This window comes from Calidris pugnax, unplaced genomic scaffold, assembly GCF_001431845.1.
Source record: "Calidris pugnax isolate Ruff unplaced genomic scaffold, ASM143184v1 scaffold68, whole genome shotgun sequence".
Lineage (NCBI taxonomy): Eukaryota > Metazoa > Chordata > Aves > Charadriiformes > Scolopacidae > Calidris > Calidris pugnax.
The window spans coordinates 5,514,118-5,532,091 of NW_015090921.1; the positions used below are offsets into that span (position 1 = coordinate 5,514,118).

The window sequence follows — 17,974 nt, forward strand, 5'->3', positions numbered from 1 at the left end:
TACTAACACACTTTGTTACAACCCAGATACAGACAGACTCATTTACCTCCCCAAGCCACAAATTTCTTGACATTAACGTAATCTTTATGAAGATACAACCCCTGCATGAAGTTGAAGGTTTCTCCACATGTGACACGGGACTTGAAGAAATCCTGGAAAATTTGTAACAAGGGGCCTCCAGGTATAACCAAGCGAGTCTTCAGTCGAGTTGGATCTCGCAAATGGGATCTTCGGCAGTCATCTGCAGAAGCCACAGAGAGATGCAGAACACACAGCAAACATTTGCATAGCTCCAACACCTCAAACTTTTTTTTCCTACGATGTTTAATCAGTTGTCCTAAGTCTGAATTTGTCCTCTAGTACAAAAGTATTGTAAAGAAATTTAAGTGAGCTGTACATTCTACAGTTGGATTACCTCCCCTATTTAAAGCATTACTCATAAATACTTGTCCATATTAATTTCAAATACACACCAAGAAACCCTTGTTACCAAATGACAACCACTTCTGTCTCTTAAGACAGCAACAGTCATCCATACACAATATCATTTATAGTTACAACAACAAAAGTGTTAAGCAAAAAAAAAACTAGGGCTGTAAAAGCAGAGAAAAAAAAAAATCTCCCCTCACTTACTATGAGGCTGTAACTATGCATCTGAGTAACTCTCAGCCTTTGATACACTTCCTTTTCACTGCTAGGGAGACATCATGCAAAGAGAGAACAATGCATAAACATACAACCATCGTATCCGAAGTTATCCAAATCAGTCCAAGGAGGGAAGTGAAAACCTATTTTCTACTTCCTGCTTAGCAATCCAGCTTCTATTCTTCCTCTTCTCATGATTAAGACGCCTGCACTGCTATATGTGTTTAAGATAGTTCCCAGAACTAACCCAAATTTATAGTCAAGGTCAAATTTTAAAAAGAGAACAGAAAGTGTACTGAAAATTATAGTTGCTCTCTTCACTATATGCTATATGTGTGACAGAAGGGAATAATATACAGTATTGGGATCTGTCCAAATCCACCCTTTATGCTAATCTTGAAAACTACACACAGCACATTTTTGAGTCATATTATTTGTATAATCATTCCAAAACCAGGAATCCTTAAAAAAAATCCAACTATTTTTAAGTATATTCTTACCTACAACTTTGATAACATCTTTGAAAGAGTCTAGAAAGCTCAATCCTAGACCAACAACCTTCAGACAGATATCATCCAAGCTTGCAGCAAAGGCACTGCCCCACATTCCTGCAGGAGAAATATAGAATAGTTTCGTATTTCAAAGTCTTTTCATTATGGACAGGCAGCCCATAATAGTCCTCTTGCAGACTCAAGAACATCTGATAGTAATACTGTATACTATGTAATAACATCTGATAGTAATACTGTAATACTATGAAATGATATCTAAACCTTTGGAGAAAGAGCTGACATTTTCCCCTTCTTCAAATTCTTTAGGAAAAAGACATATGTTTAAGTTAATGAGTCCCAAAAGCAACGTGGCTGCTTTCTGTGCCCCCCTTTTATTCACTACTTGAACATCATACCTTGTAGAAAACAAATCCTAGGCTCGGGACGTTTCTGGACGAGGCGTCCCATGAAGAACTCACTGTCAAAGTCCTCTGTTCGGATAAAAGCTCCGTATTTGCGAAACCCAACTTCATAGGGAGTAAATTCGCACCATTCTAAGAACAAGTAAACATTTTATTCATCTCAGAGTAAACATAGATGAAAATACTCGTTTGAGTTCTGCTTACACAAGGGAGACAAAAGGGAGTTTCCCTCCATTTCTTCACCATCAGTATGGATTTCCCTGTCACTGTTCTCAGTCAGCCCCTATCTTACACGTGATTAATAAAAACTCTTGTACAGGCTTTCATTGACTCAATACAATCTCCTTTCAATTCAAAACATCATCCTTTCTTCTTGGCTTTTGGGGAAAAAAAATCCCATCTCTCTCCATCATGACTTTGTCATTGCAGAAATAACCTGCCTATTTTGCTTTCACTTTAAACCACTCTGGTGGTTAACCATCACAGTACTGCTTCAAATCTCAACTGATCCACCATCTCAGACTTTATTGCCTGCTTATCAAAGTGTCCCCTAAGGAGCTGCTAAATATCAGTTTTGATGATGTTGCCAATCCATCCTTTTACATGAATCCTACAGAAGCTGATTATCTGAGACTATAAAAGAAAGTAGGTTACTTAATTACCAAGGATTTCAATTCTCCAATTCAAATGCAGACTTGTGTACTATAAGAACCTTTCCTCTCCGCTCCTGAAAATTTCAGGCACTTTCTAGCAAAACGTGTAGAGTGGCCAGCAGAGTTGAATCTCATTTCTCCATCATAGCCATTTGCAATCAGGACGATAACATTCTGCCAATCAGTATCCTAATGCCTCTTGCACTACTAGCTGCTGCTTGAGCCAAGTTTCCTGTTTTCAGCTACTCAGTACCCAAGGAACAACTGGATATGTAAAAGGAATTTATAGATTTCAGCCAACAGAAATAAATTTGGCATGTTCATACCTGCAAAGTCACCACTGCTAATGTTGGGTCTCACATTGACAGCTGCATAGATAGGATAGGGGTTCTGGGCCCATTTCACTGCTTCTTGCTGATCAGACAGCTTTGACGGATCTTCCTGGTTACAAGCAAGGAAGGAAAAACACACTTTAGTCAGTTTGATAATTTGATATCAAATACTTTGATGTTTTGAAGCTGTTGCTTAGCATTTTTAACTAACACTACTATGAATTCAAACCCCTTTTCCTGCCTCTGTCCATGCATATAGTTAGGTTTTGCCAGAATATTTCAGCAGTTGCATGTTTACGATGTCTGATGTTATTAATAAACTAGTTACCCCTCTGATTTCAGATTTCAATTGGCATAAATAATACTGTACAGTAATGCCATTTTACCAAACCAACATAATTCTCTCACGCTTAACATGCCCAATCAAAATCTATTTAACAACAGTCATTCCAAATAAACACTCTACTTTTTTACAGCACTGATGTATATGACTTCAAAATTCTTTAGTAAAGAAGTGTGCTGGGAAACCTGGGGCAGAAAGAGATGAGAATTCCCTGTGTTTATTCCACACCTCCACCTCCACCTTTGTGAGCTGTTCTGGAATATAGTAATTGATTTCTTGACACAACATGTGGGTGGGCAGAGCTCCCACCTGGAAGACAAACAGCAGTGTACATCCAAACATGAACTCTTTTACCTTCTGTTGTAGGAAATATTCCACAATAAGGCCCCACAAATCCGTAAAGGAAACATTCCGTCCACTCATCTCCATTGCATTCAGCTCCTGGAAATAGTATTTCAGTCGTTCAGGGGAAAATGCCCCTGCTTTGCTGCCGGACACCATACCCTGAGCTCTTCTGATTGCGTCTTGAAGGTCTTTCTGTGACCAGTCAGGGTCTTGATACAGTGTAGACAAACACCTGAAAATGCTCATATTAATGTCATCAGTAATAATGACCCCTGTGTAAACAACACTTTTAGCTAGTTACAATTAGCACTGCAGTTCCGAACCAAAAGCTTGAGAAGTCTAGCTAGAAGATAAAACATCATGAAGAGAAGAGAGACCACACATAATGGATCTCTGAACTCCAAAACAGGCTGAAAATCCTGGCACTCTACAGGACAGCTTCATCCTGATTGCTAACCTACCTCTCAAGGACATCCCAAGCATCATACACTAGCACACATGAACCAGGTCATAAATATGAGTTAACTCCAGGCCACAACAGCCCTAATTGATGGACAGACAGCAACAGTGCTACTGCATACAACAAAACAGAGGCTACAGGTCTGATTAAACAAGAAACTAGTTTGGACTATTGGCTATCACCATGAACAGATGCCTTCCTTTGTATGAAAGTCTGTCCCTGAATCAAAAGGGGCATGCCAGAACACAAGGCTAATGAGATAATACCAGGTACAGGAGTTAATTAAACACACAAAGCTCTGGAAGGGAGGATTTTACTGTCAGGTTGCACAACTCCTCAATGAAACCATTTCACAAACACAATGTGCATTTACGAGGGATGATTTCACCACAAACTCCAAAAACTTGGCTACTGAAACATTCTAACTATGTCTAACGTCTCAGCACATTGCTCCAGTCCCCCAAAGGGCAAGCTGGTGCTATTCCTCTATTCAGTCACATATGCCATTTTAGAAGATGGTGACACAGTGACCCGTAAGGGTGTATTTCCAGTGACTTGCACCACCGCAGTTATCTTCTTGGCAAGAGCAAGGAAATGGGGAAAGTTTTTGAAGGCAGGGCTCTGAGGGAACGTACACCACTCCTATTCATGTAATACATTCTAATATTCAACTGCCAGGCTTGCAAAAGCAGCAGATTCGTAAATTTAGCCAGTAGGTATATGTGTGAGAAGTGATAATAAATCTCTTAGGCTCTTCAGGTTCCCCATCAGAACTCACAGGTGAGAACTGATAAAACATTTGACTTCGTTGTCCGTCTACAGATGGCACAAATGCAGTTTTGGCCATATTCTGCATAAACACTATCATATTCACCTGTAAGTTTCTGAAATCAACACTGGATGTAGCTTACCAGGTAGAGCCAGAAATCCCACACAGATATGTTGCAGCATCCAAAAGGCCCAGCTGCTGAAGCCCAGCAAGGCTCCCGTAGAATGATGTCAATGCTCTCATCCCACCTCCAGACCCCAGCACTGCTACGACTGGAACCTGCAGACAGAAAACTCAGGAGTCACTAAAGTTCAAACTTTTGAATTGCCAATCAGTTACAGAATTAATCCCATTTAAGCCTCATTTCATATAAAAATAAGACATAAAATCTCTATTTCTATTTACATTTCAAGAAATTTCAGATTTTATTTCAACCAACTTCTTTCTCTGCTTTGTAATTGAAATACGTTGTTTACTCTAAAACACAGCAATGTCATCTTAGGGACAGTCACTTAGTGAAAGTGTTGTGTATATTATCACACCTTTCTTGCATGCCATACAACATACACGTAAGAACAAAAATAGGCAAACATTCTTATAACAGCACCCAAGGATCACAGAGCAAGATATCAGGCTACCTAGATATAAAGCTGTCCTCAAACCAACAATTAGGAAGCTGTTCCTGTGGTCAGAGCTTCAATTTAACCACTCTGAAACAGACTTTCCCATCACAATTCAGAGCTCCAAGGCAAGATACAAGAGCTCAACTACAGAAAATACACACATTCTGAAATTACATTTTATTTTGCATTCCAAAACACACATACCCCCTTCAAAATTTTAGTAATATAACAACATTTGAGGCTTCAGAACTGAAACGTCACAGCGATTTATCTCACACCATAGTGAATGCAAATCATGTTTTCTGCTGGGTACAGACAAAGAATCCTACAATACCTAATCATCATCAAGCACAAAGGATTTTAGGGATCTCATTACAGCACTGTGCTCAATACCTCATCTTTTGGAGGGGATTGTTTTAAGTGAAGAGTCTTTCTCAGTGCCTCAGAAACTATTTTCTTCCTTTTGTCCAGAAATTCTCTCTCCTCTTTACAGAGGTCAAAACCCAGGCGTACATCAAGATCCCAAGTGCTGAAATAGAAATTAAGAAAAAAAAAAAATGTGGAGGATTTTTAATTACCAAGGAAAAGCAATTTCTGTGAACGTACAATCTAGGTACTGATCTGAACCACTAGAGCAAACTCTTAAATTAAGTTTTAGTGTATGTCTATACACCAACTATTGTGTAACAACAGCTTTTGAAATTTCCCTAAATACAAAGCTTGTGTCAAGCAGTATTCAGATAAGGGTTCAAGAATTTCACAAAGGAAGAAAAGATTCAGTATGTGAAGATGACTGTATGAGGAGCAACTGAGATCACTGGATTGACGTGGATGGAGAAATGAGGGGAAGAGTGATTTTAAAAAGGAAGTTTCTGAACTTAGAGGCAGAGAGGACAACTGAATACCAGTAAACTTGCTGTGAGTTTGTAAAACTCACAGGATCAGGATCTTCAGTTAATGACTATAGATCAAATGACCCTATCACCTTACAAGCTAACCGCTCGATTCTTTCCTTATCGCTTCTTTCTTTCACCTTTTCTCTATTTTATAGTTCAAGCTCTTCACACACTGAGATGCCCTTTCTGATTTGTCAGTACAGCATTGGACATATTCTGGGAATATTTACACCATCAGCTATTTTACATTTAAGTATTATGAACATAAAATTTGTTCAGATTTCAGCAGAATTTATGTCAATCCAATAGATAGTATCTGCAAAGTGAAGAGTCACAGCCTGCAGAAGAAAAATAACCAGATATTATTTTTCTTTAATCTATCCCAAGAGATCAGTGGAGAAAATAGACCTCCCCAGAGCAGTGGGGAGAGTGACTCAGCTCCTTCACTACGAGAATAAAGGCTTTTCCTGATTTTTAGAGGTCTTTGAGGTTCCCACTCACCTTTCTTCAGTTTTCAAACTCATATCCAAACTTTGTCCCTGTGAAAAGAGAGAACACATCTTGAAATCCATAGCAACTACATAGGTGGAACTACTAACTAGAGGTTATGACATCAATGTGATCATTGGATACTAATCAGAACAGCACTCTTACCCATAAAACTACATCTCTGGAACACCTTTCCCTTGCAACAATTTCAGACATTTTCAATAGTCTCCAGAGAAAGTAAAAATATGTATTCGGAGAGCACGGTGGGAAAAAAACCCCTCTTTCTTCTGCAAGCTTCTTGCTTTTCTTCTCCTCTGATATTTTACTTTCACACCCTAACAGACTTCTTGTTTTGGAAAGTGATGAACTTTATATTTATTTTGCAAGACCCAACCATAAAAACATTTTAGAAGAATTGCACTGAGTAATCTCAGTGTTTCGTTCTAGATGTCCAACAAAACAGCATCCCGAAGAATCATGTGCAGCTTAACTTTCCAAATGGGGGAAAAGTTATCCCAAGCACATTAAAAAAGTTTAAAATGTTGACATTACCTCTCCTAGAGAAACGATCCTATCAACTTTTTGCCCAATAGGAAGGGAATTAACTGGTACAGTCCCCAATCCCAGAACTGTAGTATGCTTTTCAATATCATGGTTCATACCATCCTAATAAAAAAAAAGCAAAATGTTATTTGAGCTCTCCAGAAAAAAAGTTAAAGATATGACTTACATATGTCAAAACAGCAAGCAAACCTTAAGACCATTATAACTAAATCAGTTAGATATGACTTTCATATGTCAAAAGAGCAAGCAAACCTTAAGACCATTATAACTAAATCTTTTCCAAAAGTCTAAGGCTTTTCAAGATCATCCTACAAGTATCTCAAGGGAGGGTTGAAGGAGGAGGGAGCCAGACTCTTTTCAGTGGTTCCCACCGAGAGGACGAGGGGCAACGGGCACAAGTTGGAACATAAGAGGTTCCACTCAAATATGAGGAGAAACTTCTTCACGGTGAGGGTGACGGAACCCTGGAACAGGCTGCCCAGGGAGGCCAGAACTGTAGTATGCTTTTCAATATCATGGTTCATACCATCCTAATAAAAAAAAAGCAAAATGTTATTTGAGCTCTCCAGAAAAAAAGTTAAAGATATGACTTACATATGTCAAAACAGCAAGCAAACCTTAAGACCATTATAACTAAATCTTTTCCAAAAGTCTAAGGCTTTTCAAGATCATCCTGCTCTCTGACAGATCTTTGCTGGGATTATTCCTGTCACTCGAATAGCTGCCTTTTTATTATTATTATAGCAGTCTGTCACAAGCAAAAAATCTTCATTTCCAAATATAAAATTTCCCAAAAAATAATTGTGGTCTGATGTCTGTCAGAGAGCTCACAAGTAAACTTGCATTCTGTCTTCAAAGTGGGATTTGGAAAAGATACCAAGAAAGCAACAGCATTAGACATACAGGAAAAAAAAACCACAAAATAGGAAATAAGATAATAGCCTTATGAACAAACGGGAGCATGTAATTAAAAAAACATAGTAATTTTTACAAGCATGGCAAATTAAAGTTTGCCAGGAAATCTTTGTGTGGGACCATGTAATTTAAAAACATAGTAATTTTTACAAGCATGGCAAATTAAAGTTTGCCAGGAAATCTTTGTGTTTTCTCCCATGTTGCATTAGGAAGCAGCAAGCTCTCTTATTACAGAGCTGCGCGCACCGCATACACAGAGTACTCCACAAGAAACTTGCTTCCAATGCAAGCTTTTGACATCCACACATACATGAATAATACACCCAAACCTGACATCCCTGAACATCTGAAGAAGTCCCTGGCCTTCCTATGATCAAATTAAGGCTACTCAATTTAAGTTTAAGGACATTTTTTTATGGACCGAAGGCACTAATTTCCAAGTGGATTTATTCAAAAGCAGGCTGTAAAGTTTGTAGCAGTGACAGGGGATGCTTACCTGCAGGACAGATATGGTTTGCTCCAGCTCCACTTGCAATTCTGGACACATTTCGGGAGCATGTAATTAAAAAAACATAGTAATTTTTACAAGCATGGCAAATTAAAGTTTGCCAGGAAATCTTTGTGTTTTCTCCCATGTTGCATTAGGAAGCAGCAAGCTCTCTCATTACAGAGCTGCGCGCACCGCATACACAGAGTACTCCACAAGAAACTTGCTTCCAATGCAAGCTTTTGACATCCACACATACATGAATAATACACCCAAACCTGACATCCCTGAACATCTGAAGAAGTCCCTGGCCTTCCTATGATCAAATTAAGGCTACTCAATTTAAGTTTAAGGACATTTTTTTATGGACCAAAGGCACTAATTTCCAAGTGGATTTATTCAAAAGCAGGCTGTAAAGTTTGTAGCAGTGACAGGGGATGCTTACCTGCAGGACAGATATGGTTTGCTCCAGCTCCACTTGCAATTCTGGACACATTTCTTTATCCACATGAAAGACAAAGGAGGTTCCATAATCCTGCTCATTATCTGGTCTCCAAGGAATACACAACTGCTTCTGATATGCCCCTGGAACAGACAGCTTGACCTCACAGCTTCCTGTTCATTAGAATAAGAAGTTCAGACCACAGGAGCCATTTAAATAAATGTTGAAAATCAGATATTTGGTAAGAGTAGCTGAAAACACAAGCAAAATCTCTAGTATGGCACCCAGTAGAAGTGACCCAATATTATTTAGTATTAAAAATAAAAGCAAGATTAACCTAAGAAGTCAGTTTTATAGTCAATAGATAAAAATGCACTGTATAGACAAAGAATCAAGTCTCCCCTCTCTCACAAGAAATAAACAGGCTGAAAAGTAGATTTGACTTAAATTGTGCAGGCAGCCCTACCTTGCTGGTTCTCTTTTGCTTTTTCCTCTATGTTGACAGTGCCTTGCAGAGACAAGCAAGGATGAACCTATGAAAAGAAGAAGCCAGCTCTTGTTACAAGATTTTAGTTCACTTCTTTGTTGAAGCTTAATCCACCTATTACATTAGAGGTAGGTTTGCAGCCTCAAGCTGTCAAAAAACCACCAAGGATTATTTTGATCATTCAAATAAAGAGCAAATTTCTTTCAGTAGGACAGGACTATTTGCTTGTTTCAAAATCAACACCACCCTTCCTATTCCAGTTACTTTTTTTTTAACAATCAATGTGTCATAACTACAAGTTCTCAACACCTGGGGTTCTTCTGTTGTTTTACCTTTTTTTTTAATGCATATGTGAGTACATGTTCAGAAACTGTTCAGATACAAGCAAGCACTTAAACTTGAATTCTGCCAGAACTTTCTGTCCTGGATTGTCCACATTCTCATGAAATTTAGTCTCTCACACCATTCAATTATCAGCTTCCTTTCTAGGACATAATTGATCTAAAAGATAAAAAAGATAAAAAACTACTCCACTGCTTGAATGTAAGACTGATTTGCTAAGGGAAATAGGAACACGAAAGACTGTCTCCTGTGAAATAGTTCGCAGAACTGTGCTGTTAAAGGGTACCATTTTTTCCTTAAAAAATGTTAAAACCCTATGTTTCAACAATGATGAACTCTTTCCCATCCTTTTCTCCTTATTAAAAAACATCATTCCTGTCCCTTTCCCTTGGTAGGAGTAAAGAGGTGGTAACATCTGTATTTTTAATATATAATGCATTGATTTTCTTAGATTGACTGCCCCAAGAGAATAGACAAATCCCTCAAGGTGAAGCCTCCCACTCTCAAACCCAAGAGTTACCATCTACTTCCTTATGGTGCTGATAAAAGCTTAGAAATAACAGGTGTTAAGATAAATTGAGGCAACTACACCTGGCAAGCATCTAGGCTAGAAAGCTCAGTACAATCTTAAAGACTGTACTATAGCCTCCTAAAGACAATTTTTTGTTTACATCTTTTAAAATAGCTCCACTGGGGGGGAAAAAAACCCAGAACAATCACCCCTTCTGTGAGTTGGTATGAAGTTTTGAAAATTAAGGAAGCTTTTTAAACCAGCAAATTAAAAGAGAGAGGCAGATGCTGGAGAGACTAGGAGCTATTTGGATGCAGGAGCTGAATTCTCAACAATTCTTGTTCTCTCACTACTAAAACTCTACATTCAGGAGTAAATCTCAACATGTATGTGATTGACTTCCATGTACTCACCACAAGGACTCCATTGGTCAACACCTCTATAGGGGCATCTGAGCTGTGAAATGAGGAGATTTAATGCAAATGAGTTCTGGTTTTAATTTGCTTCATCCTACTTTCCAAGCTAACTGCCCAGATAAGAGGTGAGGGACAAAGGTCCTCACTGTGAGAGATCTATGCAAATTAAACTGACACAAGTATATTTCCCTTCACAGAAAAAGAGAGGGGAAGGAGTGAAATACTGAAGAAAACATTCCTGTACAACTATAAGCATGTACTATAACAACTCCCCATCTCAGTTATGACAATAACTTAGAGAAAAGCTGAGCTTACATAGACTATCAGACAGATAAAGTATTCAGTTGTTTATGTTGCCAGGTTAATTGCATAAACTTTCCACTCCTAGGTAACTCATCCATGAAATGTTCGTTTCCTTTGCAGCACTACCATTCCCATGAAGTCCAGAAAAATTTTATTTCTTTTTTGGTACCCCAAAAATTTTGGTGACTAGAGTTGTAATGATATTTGGGATCAACCACAAGCGAATCAACTCAAACACCACAGAGAATTGCAAAGCATTAGCCTTTTATCAGCAAGACTGTCCCTGCACAGAAAAAGTCACCAAGGCAACACGGTTTTTCAGCTCTTCAGGTAAGACTCACCATTTCTCCAAGTAAAACTCTACATCCAGCTCTTCGTTAGCCTTTGAAAATAAAAGTTGGACTCAGGTGACCCTTAATCTTAAATATAATTATGAGAAGTTTTTCAAAGAGATTAAGCTTTCTTCCTCTTAAAAACTATACTGGTTTTGTTACTTTTAGAAAAGCTCCAGCTAAATTTTGGAAGGTTTAAATTTGTGCCTTTTGTTGTCATTATTTTTTAAACATTCCTGTCTTCCCAGGCATATCCCATATGACCAGACATATCTATGTTTGAGGAGACAAGCCCACACAAGTAAGAGTTGGCTTTCGGATGCATTACTCTGCTAATGAGAAAAAACACACCCTCTTCTTGCCATCTTGGCAAGTAGTTTTTGCGTGAGGCTTTGTGTTTCCTCCCATTTATTAATCCAGCAAATTGCACTCTTAGCTCATTGCTGTCTTTGACTTGTATGGACTTTGATCCAGCCATATTTTCCCCTACCATAGCGTACATACAGTAAGTGCTTGATATGAGACCTAACACAACTTTTAAAGTAACCAAGTAGAAGCCAATTTGGGAAATTCTCTTCACTGAAGTTGAAGTTTCCAGTTCCATAACTACTGATGAAGATGACATAAGTATTCAGTAAACAGGACAGAGTTAGTGGCAACAAGGGAGTTACTAAGCCTCTTTCCATGATCACAAATAATTTAAAGTGCCTGCAACACTGACCAACACCTCCCTGCTAACTGGATACCAGTTAGTCTGCTTCTGACCGCACCAGCAGCGCCGAAGCTCGATTTCTCAAGAAAACACATCATTAGCTTACCCTTAATCCAGACCTAATGTAGCAATGTGTTTGAGGCAGTTACAAAAAAACAAAGATCAGACTGGTGATATGGCTTTAGCTATGTAAAACAAGTTGTCTTGTGCAAGTCCACAAAAAGATGCACAGGGACTGCGAGCAACTAATACACACCTATGTCACCCACGTGAAGCAGAGGTTAAATGTAACCAAACACAACTCAGTGAAAATAAGCTTTTTTTTAGGCTTTTTGACACATAAAATAGAGAGGTAACCTTTGCAGCAATAAACTTCACTGCAAACTGACAACGATCAAATAAATGAGAGACACTGCAGTCCCCATAATGATTGCTGACTGCAAATGCCTGTCATTTTAAGCCTAGTTTATGTCCTTCCAGTCTCCTAAAAAATAAATTCCCTTTAAAAGTGCTTTAACTTCTTCTGAAAGATAGCAGTCATCCCAAGTTTCATTTAGCTGGGCATCCCAAAGACTGTGGAACGCACACACAAAAAAAAAAAAACCAGCACTAGAGATTTTAAAAACATCTCAGATGACAGTAAACCATATATGATGTCATCACCTGCTGATGCATTTTCCCCTTCTGGCTTCTACAACAGCAACAAATCAACCAGCATGTACTGCTGGATTTCTGTAATGAGGAGCCACAGAGATTCACAGTTGACCTGGGAAGAAGCCAGGGACTAACCTCAGGGTTCAGTTTGAAAGTGCGCAGCAGGGGCTGACCCAGCTTCATGCCTCCTACATCGAAGACAACAGACGTGAGCTCATCGCTGACGAGGACATCCTTATCATAGAGTGTCAATTCCAGAATGTTCTAAAATCAAACAGAAGAAAAATAGCCTTAGATGAAGAGACAGAAACACTTCCACAAACCCGAGTAGCAGTATACAATAGACACTTTATCAGTACTCTTCCCCTTTCCCACTCCTGAAGATAATTCACTATTTCCAGCATGACTGATAGCATAGTTAAGCAAAAAGCTCCTAATTGACAGTGTTTAGCTAAAAGATTTTCTGAGCTTCCCAAATAGAGGCACCAGCTGAATGCTCGTGGCAGTACTCTCCACCAGGTTCAGGCACAGATCTGCCTGGGGAAGGAATAGCAATTTCCACCCTTCATCATGATTCAGCCCAGGATGTTACAGAGACCTATCACTTGCAGCTCAGCACTGTCTCAGAGCAGCCAAGTCCAGCAGAAACTACTCAAAATAGACACAGTGAGTAGATACGGCACCCAAAAAATGGCCTTGCAGCAACTAGTTTTCAAAGAGACAAAACTGAACTTAGAATTGTGCTGGCATAGCCTCACAGCAGTAACCAGACTGAGGCCTCATGAGCCTGCAAGGCAAAACAAAAGCTCAGATGCTCTAAAGCTTAGTTCATAATTTTCCTATGGTAAGGTACTCCAGTGAGAGGGATAGCTTCTTGTTAATAAGCACCTTGTTCCAAAGCCTAGGATGTTATTCAAAATAACAGTGCCATACTAAAACTAATCTTTTAAAGTACAGTTTCCTTCTTCCCTCTCCCATTAGTGTCTACTTTGAGAATTAATGCTGACAGTCTGAAGACTCTGTTCAATACTCTGTTAGGTCCTGCTTGGAGAGCAGAGAGATGTACTGTCTCTATCTAGAAGTCTGAATTTTGTTTTTCTTGACCATAGGAACCGATGGCAAAACTTGACTGAATGGACTAAACACAAAGTAAACACTAACACAAAGTGGACTCCTTACCTTGACAGCACTATGGATTCGATACTGGAAAGTCTCATTCCATTCTGGGTTATCAGAGTTGTCAATAACCTGAGTTCGGGAGACAACAGGAGACGCCGTGGGCAGCTTTAGTTCCACGTAGCAGTCTGCCTTTGACACTAGAGCAGAGAGTGTAGAGATAGACATCAGAATAACTTTAATCAAACACATTCTTTTCCATGAGCTCCTAATTTTTTACTTCTCCTTGCATCACAGAAATGTGCAAATTTAAGGCTGGACCTTAATGAAATCTTTAATGGAGTACGTCTCTTGGAGCAGCAAATTGAACATTAGGTACCTATATTTCTTTTTTCTGGTTCATCCAAACCATAAAGCCCTTCATAAAGGAAACTACTATTCAAAATGAGGAAGATCAGCTTTTCAAAAATGCTTATCGCTGATATCAGGCCCACTGCCTCTTCTCCTGTCACTGGGCACTACTGAAAGAGTCTGGCTCCATCTTCTTAATACCCTCCTTTCAGGAACTTGCACACGTCAGTATGATCCCCCTGAGCTTTCTGTTCTGCAGGCTAAGCAGTCCTGGATCTCTCAGCTTTTCCTCATATGAGAGATGTTCCAGTCTGTTCACCGTCTGAATGGCCCTTCACTATACTCTATTCAGTAGCTAGTAGCAGAAAGCCTACAACTAGATCCTACTCCAGATGCAGGCTCACCAGAACTGAGCAGAGGGGAAGGATCACTTTGCTTGTCCTCTTGGCAATAATCCTCTTCCTAATGTAGCCCAGGATACTGTTAGCCCTCCTTGCAGCAAGAACACCTTGCTGAACTGAGAAAATACACATTTGGAAGCTAGAAATGAAGATTGCTACTCCCAGGTGCAAGAAGAATGTTCAGCAGGAGCAAGGGTGAAATTTGCCATGACTGGAGAGCTGATTCCAGACAAAGGAACACAGAATGGGCCACAATAGGACATGTAAAGGAGCAGGGAAGATAAACATTACCAGGACTTACCTGATTTTGTTCTGTGAAGTAGCAGGGTTAATGTACAGCTTGGCCTCACATCAGGCTTTTATAATGCTTTACAAGAGAAGCCTTTGTTCAGGCATAAAGGCTTACCTACTTTCTGTGTAGGTAAGAAGTTCCCATAATAATATTACCTGTGTTACAGATATGCACTGAACAAACCATCTGTCACCTTGATTAAATACTTACACAGATCTGTACCCTTGATGTTTCTGGCTCGGAGGACTTTTACTGTTAGGTTGTAGTAAGGGTGCTTCTCCCACTGAAAAGAGAGGAACAAGCTCAGCATGTAACTCAACAGCAATGCCTGTTCTATAACCACGATAATATCAGTCCTGAGAAATGGATCAGACCAGCCAGTGCAAAATAAACTATTCATGAGTAATTTTGGGAAGACATGCAGCACTTTCAGTGTCCTGGAAGAAAACTAAAGGAGCCTAGAAGGAAACTTGGTTCCCTTTCAGCCCAATGAGTGATGTCTTAGGGTAACTCCTCCCAGACTTCAGAAAATAAGTCCCTTATTTAGGGCTTCCTCTAATTATAGATCAATTTTGAATTGCTTCATTAGTTCATTCCTAATGAAGTATAAACAGACGCTGAAGCAGCTCAATTTTAATCATGACTTGGCTAGTTTAAGGCTACTTGCCAAGGGCACAGGCACGCATGCTTGAGTAATAGTAGACTCCTTACAGCATGATCTAAAGACACAGAAAGTATATGCTGTTTACAATGAGGAAAAAAAAACACTTTCTTGTAGGAACACATACTTCATGGCAGTTTGAGCAAGAAAAGACAAACCTTAAATTCTTTTTTATTCTGGACTGTTGCTGACATCAGCACTCTAAGTGTGCACACCACTTTACCAGCATAGAAAAAAATGTAATCCTTGCTCTTAAAGCTTCCAGAAGGCTATTTTTGGAAAGTACTATCAGTATCTCAATGCCCAGACGTGAAGAGGAAAAAAAAGCCTGACTGAATCCCAGAAGATCATGAAGGAGAAGTTGTGGGAGGGCAGGGGAACACGAGAGAAAACAGCTTGAAGAGACTGAGTGCAGACACTGCCCAGAACCAACTGTGAAAGGGTCGTGAAAGTGGGATTCTGCCTCATTTCCATCAGTTATGACACAATCCTGGCCAGCTAAGAACCTTTTCTACTCTTAAATCCCATTTCAAAATGCTTTTCACAAGTGGACACTACTCCACATTCATTTTCTACAGAGAAGAATTCAAGATTGCATATGTTACTCTCACCAACGGCCTAAAGGTGCAGCAACTCTTTGGGCTGTTGAGAAATGAGCTACACAACCACACCCCTACTGCTGCCAAAGCAATCTTCACTCACGTAGCCTGACTATAGCCTGGGATTCTGACACTTATCAGCAGAGGAAGCACAGAACACCCTGAAGATAGCATATCCTTCTTTTATTGCACACCATCTGTCAATGTACAGTTACATGTTCAAAGAAAGTCCTGTCCAAAGGTCACTAACAACCTTTGATTAGACATCATTACACAGCTGAGGATACATTTTCCACACCTAGATCATAATTTAAGGGCATATAACACAATAAAGATTTCACTGTGCTTCCAAGTCTGTGCTGTAAATTATGCCTTTTCCACTTATCTTAGCCAAGGCACAGCAAGGTCACAACATGCTGTGAGGTGAGCTTGCAGAGTAATGAAGCATGAGAGCATCAGATATGCTCTGAATTATCAGGGAAAAAGCAGGGAAGAAATCTGTTTGGGATACGAACAACAAATTATGACAGTTCTGCCTACGTGACAGCACACCAATGGATGCAAGCAGCCAATTTCTACTTTGCAGCTGAATGATTTTTCAGAATCACCCCTTTTCCAGAGTTCAGGAGACTGCATCTGAAGCCAAAAAAAAACTTGAAATCTGTAAATTAGGGTATGAGACAGAATTTGCACACACTCAGCCCTGCTAACAGCTGTGATCCTTCATCTGAACATGCTGATGCAGCAGCAAGTCACTGCAAAACAGGTTATCCCGGCTACAGGACCCAGTAGTCTTTACTTTTCTACAGCCCAGAATACTTTTTTATTATTTTTATTAATTTTTTATTATTTGCTATATAAGTAAGCACCTGAGGGGAAACATCACATCCAGTGATTTACAGGTTAATGGAAATCACAGCAGGCTAACACTAGTCTCCTACTCTGACTTCCCAAGTACTAAATAACAACACAAAAAAAGTCAGCAAGATAAAAATTATCTCAGAGCAAGCAGAAATGCAGAGAGGCACACAGGCAGCAAGCCATCTTGTGACATTTAACGGTCACCTCAATTTTAAGCTGTAGATTCGGGGGGGACAACATAGACACGGGATAGGCAGTCAGATGACAGATCAGATCTCCTAGGCAAAGGCTCCTTCACCAACATTTAGTGCAATTCAAAATCGAGGTTATTGGTCAGACCATCTTATACAATGGAGTAATTATACACCAGTTAAAGGACAAACACATGGAAACCACCTTATCTAATGTGGTTCCCCTGCATTAGGAACAGGGGGTGAAGTCATTAATCTTTGTCTACTTTAGATTATCAAGCCCTGTGGGATAAGGTAAAGAGCAGAAAAGAAAAGAATATCAAGGATATTTTGAAAGAAAACACATAAGCACTATTTTGACACTACTAATGGGAAGTGCAGTATTCTGGATTCTCCCCCCCAAAAAAGTACACGGCATCAACTTAATTCTGTTCCCCAAAACCTAAGGATTGCCTCACACAGACCCTGAATTTAACAAAAACCTGGAATCTCCATTAGCATTAATGCTCTCCAAAATTTCCCCCTAATGATAAACTTTTTGATTCATTCCTGCAGAAGTGCAGGACTGCTTTTCCACACGTACAGGATCAGGGTGTCACTGCTGAAGGCACTGGCCGAGGAACGCTGTCTCAAAGACAGCGCTGCAATTTGTCTTACCCGACAGTGATAAAACCCAGTCTCTTTCCTCTCCTTCCTTTGGAAAAGCACGGCTGCCAGGAACGGCAGCGCTCTGGCTGGAAACGGGCCCCGCAGCACCTCACGGAACATGGGAAAAAGGTCCCGTCGCCTCCGGAGAAAACCTGACAGGGAAAGAGAGAAAAGAGAGTCCCCGGCCGCTGGTGACAGGCCGGGTGTGAAGCTTTGCGCAG

The 17,974-nt window shown here is 39.7% G+C and overlaps 1 protein-coding gene across 1 annotated transcript in view; it reads right to left on the reverse strand.

The window, feature by feature from the left end:
* PLA2G4F (phospholipase A2 group IVF) overlaps positions 1-17,897 on the reverse strand; it is a 39,109-nt gene extending 21,212 nt beyond the window's left edge. The window contains exons 1-17 of the mRNA XM_014950300.1: positions 17,763-17,897; positions 15,004-15,076; positions 13,813-13,949; positions 12,769-12,897; positions 11,277-11,317; positions 10,630-10,672; positions 9,343-9,409; positions 8,880-9,049; positions 7,021-7,134; positions 6,481-6,518; positions 5,477-5,612; positions 4,603-4,739; positions 3,241-3,463; positions 2,538-2,652; positions 1,553-1,690; positions 1,146-1,253; positions 47-241 (exon numbers count right to left, since the gene is read on the reverse strand). Coding sequence (XP_014805786.1) covers positions 47-241; positions 1,146-1,253; positions 1,553-1,690; positions 2,538-2,652; positions 3,241-3,463; positions 4,603-4,739; positions 5,477-5,612; positions 6,481-6,518; positions 7,021-7,134; positions 8,880-9,049; positions 9,343-9,409; positions 10,630-10,672; positions 11,277-11,317; positions 12,769-12,897; positions 13,813-13,949; positions 15,004-15,076; positions 17,763-17,873 — 1,975 coding nt within the window. The 5' untranslated portion in view covers positions 17,874-17,897. The remainder of the gene's footprint in view (positions 1-46; positions 242-1,145; positions 1,254-1,552; positions 1,691-2,537; positions 2,653-3,240; positions 3,464-4,602; positions 4,740-5,476; positions 5,613-6,480; positions 6,519-7,020; positions 7,135-8,879; positions 9,050-9,342; positions 9,410-10,629; positions 10,673-11,276; positions 11,318-12,768; positions 12,898-13,812; positions 13,950-15,003; positions 15,077-17,762) is intronic.
* Positions 17,898-17,974: the final 77 nt, after the last annotated feature.